The sequence below is a fragment of the Lontra canadensis genome, unplaced genomic scaffold (assembly GCF_010015895.1).
Source record: "Lontra canadensis isolate GAN:19392208 unplaced genomic scaffold, GSC_riverotter_1.0 scaffold54, whole genome shotgun sequence".
Classification (NCBI taxonomy): domain Eukaryota; kingdom Metazoa; phylum Chordata; class Mammalia; order Carnivora; family Mustelidae; genus Lontra; species Lontra canadensis.
The window spans coordinates 13,163,744-13,166,903 of record NW_022631048.1 but is presented as its reverse complement, the minus strand read 5'-3'; the positions used below and the strand labels follow the sequence as shown (position 1 = coordinate 13,166,903).

At 69.1% G+C, this 3,160-nt stretch overlaps 1 protein-coding gene across 1 annotated transcript; it reads left to right on the top strand.

Moving 5' to 3' along the window:
* Window positions 1-201: 201 nt before the first annotated feature.
* On the top strand, window positions 202-3,160 carry PPIA (peptidylprolyl isomerase A). Its single transcript, XM_032875042.1, has 5 exons — window positions 202-319; window positions 1,378-1,408; window positions 1,510-1,598; window positions 1,766-1,938; window positions 2,835-3,160. The coding sequence occupies exons 1-5, from the start codon at window positions 251-253 to the stop codon at window positions 2,965-2,967; spliced, it is 495 nt and encodes a 164-aa protein (XP_032730933.1). The 5' UTR covers window positions 202-250; the 3' UTR covers window positions 2,968-3,160.

Sequence of the window (3,160 nt, the reverse complement as noted above, 5' to 3'; positions counted from 1 at the left end):
ACGGAGCCCGCAGGCGGGAACCTGCCTGCGCCGTCAGCGCGCACGCGCGCCCCCATCCCGCCCCTCCGGCGCCGTCTCCGATCATAGGCCAGCCGCACCATCACTCCGGCCAGCTCGCGCTTGCGATTGGCCAGGGTCCGGGCGCGCGACCGGCCGTGGGCGGGGCCCGGCGGGCTATAAAAGGGACGGCGGCGCGGCTCGTGCCGCCTTGCAGACGCCGCCGCTCGGGAGCCGCCCTCGCCGCCCAGCCATGGTCAACCCCACCGTGTTCTTCGACATCGCCGTGGACGGCGAGCCCTTGGGCCGCGTCTCCTTCGAGGTGGGTGGGCGGGTGGGCGGGCGGGCGGGGCGCGCCGCACGGGCGCGGGCGGGAGGGCGGGCGCGGGCGGACGGGGGGCGGCGGCGAGCGGGGGCGCGGGCGGACGGGCGGCCCCGGCCCGAGGAGCGCGGGCGGTGCGGCGCCATTTCCTGACGAGGGGCCATTTTGGGCGGCCGGGGGCGGCGGGGGAGGGGCGGCGGCGGACAAAGGCGGGGCGGCAGGGGACGGGCGGCGCGCACGTGCTCGGGCCGCGCGCTCGGGGCGGGCAACGCCCGCAGGCGGGGCGCCGGGCCCCGAGGGGCGGCCTAGGGGACCGCGGTGCGGGAGCGGGGGGGCGCACTGCGGAAGCGGCCCGGCCCCGCCCGGCGGAAGCGCGCGGCGCCCCCGCCTTGCGCCGACGACGCCGGCCCCGCCCGCCCAACGGTCCCGCGGCGGCTCTGCGGGCGGCGCACGGGGACGCGCCCGGCCGCCCTCCGCACGTGGCGCGGCCTCGGCCCCTCCCGGGGGCCTATCTGCCGGGGGACGTGCGGGATCTCCTGGCGGCCTCCGGGGGCAGATCCCGACCTCCCCCGCCCCGAGGTCGGGCGGGCGGGGCTTGCGGGAGGCGCCTGCACCCCGCGGGTGGAGCTGCGGCGGGGGCTGCGGGGCGGGGGCTTCCTGGCAGGCGCGTCCGGAGCCCTGGCGCGGGCACGCGGCGTCAGTTACGTGTAAAGTGAGCCCCGCGCCCCGCGGGGACTCCCGGTGCAGGGCGGCCCCCGGGAGGCGACGGGGTGAGGCCGCCGCGGGGGTCTGAGCGCTCCGGAGCCGGTGCTCGGGGCCGCTGCGCGCGTTTGGAGGTGTGAGGCCCCCGACGTTGGGGGCAGGGAAGCCTCGCGCGGGCTCCTGGCCGGTGGCGGAGTTTGGCACGTCTGGGTCTCCTGTTGCCCATCCCGGCCCGGCGGGAGCCGTTGGTTGGTGGGATTCGCGGTAGTCACCGAAGAGGCGTTTCCTGTCGCGCTGCGGAGGCCCCGAGACGACCGCAGACGCGCGGACGCTCACCGCGCTCTGTTCTCTTGCAGCTGTTCGCCGACAAGGTGCCGAAGACGGCAGGTGAGTGCCCTCGGTGCGCAGCCCTGGCGTGCGGCCGGTCGCGACCCGGCGCGCCTGCGAGTGCGTCCGTGTACATGCGGGTCTGTGTTTTCTCGCGACAGAGAACTTCCGTGCTCTGAGCACCGGGGAGAAAGGATTCGGTTACAAAGGTTCCTGCTTCCACAGGATCATCCCGGGATTTATGTGCCAGGTACGGGCCGCGCCGCCGCGTCTCCCTGGAGAGCGAGCCACTGCGCACTGTGCTCCCACTTGACCTCGCGAGTCAGCTGGAGCCGCTGTTTCCAGGGTAGAGTTTCGAAGTTTGGGGCATCTTCCGATGGCGCTGCCAGGAGTGATGGGTTTTGCTCCTGTTCACAGGGTGGGGACTTCACGCGCCACAACGGCACTGGTGGCAAGTCCATCTACGGGGAGAAGTTTGACGACGAGAACTTCATCCTGAAGCACACGGGTCCTGGCATCCTGTCCATGGCCAACGCTGGACCCAACACGAACGGCTCCCAGTTCTTCATCTGCACGGCCAAGACCGAGTGGTAAGGGCACAGCAGGGCGAAGGCTGCCGAGGGGCGACAATCCCTCCCTTCCCTGTCTCATTTCCATCGAAAGGGCTGGGGGACGTGGGGAGCCACAGAATTCCGTCCTGTGCCGCAGAAGGCAAGATACTGGGGACGCCTGGCTGGCTCAGTGGGTTGAGCCTCTGCCTTGGGCTCAGGTCATGGTCTCGGGGTCCTGAGATCGAGTCCCGTCTCAGGCTCCTTGCTGGGCAGGGAGCCTGTTACCACCCCCCACCCCCCGCCACCCGACACCCCCATGCATCTCTGCCTACTTGAGATCTCTGTCTAATAAATACAATCTTGAAAGACAGACACTGGAATAGCGAGAGGGTGCTCAGCGGAGTGAACGGTACTTCGCAGGAGGGCCGAGTGCTTGATCTCAGGGTCGTAGGCCCCGTGTCGGGTGTAGAGCTCGCTCACACCAAGGGAAGAGTGGTGCTCTCTGTGGTCAGCGTGTGCTCGTGGGCTCCAGGGCCTGTGGGCGCACACGAGCTGGAGGAGGAGCAGACTCCCCGCTGAGCAGGGACCCCCCCCCCCCGGGCCCCTGAGACGATGACTGGAGCCGAAGGCAGGCGCTTAACCCACTGGGCCGCACGGGCGCGCTTCAGGGTCTGTTTCGAGCAGAGCTCGGTCAGCTGCAGTTGAGAGGATTTTCACCTTCTGAGGCCGATTGGTAGTCACCGTGGAGTTGCCGTTTGTTCAGCTAGACGGATGCGTGTCGGGTCAGCGGGCGCTGGCGCTATAAGGCCGAGTGCGCTCCCTCCTGATGTTCTCGGATGTACTCTGTTGGGGTGTGGGGCCCCCGCTCCCTTACCTGCGCAGTGCGAGCCGCTTGGTCACCGGCCTCGGCGCTGATGCCACCTGTCCTGTTGTAGGTTGGACGGCAAGCACGTGGTCTTTGGCAAGGTCAAAGAGGGCATGAACATCGTGGAGGCCATGGAGCGCTTTGGGTCCAGGAACGGCAAGACCAGCAAGAAGATCACCATTGCTGACTGTGGACAGATCTGATGAGTCTGACTCGTGTTTTATCTTAACTACCCAACCATTCCTTCTGTAGCTCGGGAGAGCGCCCCTCCACCCCTGCCTGCTCGAACTACCCCACAGTCTCCGCTCGCTGCAGTTCTGCGGGTTCCATGGTTCCTTACCCCCAGGCCTAGCTGGATCTCAGAGTTCAGTTTATGATGAAATAAAACCTAAACCA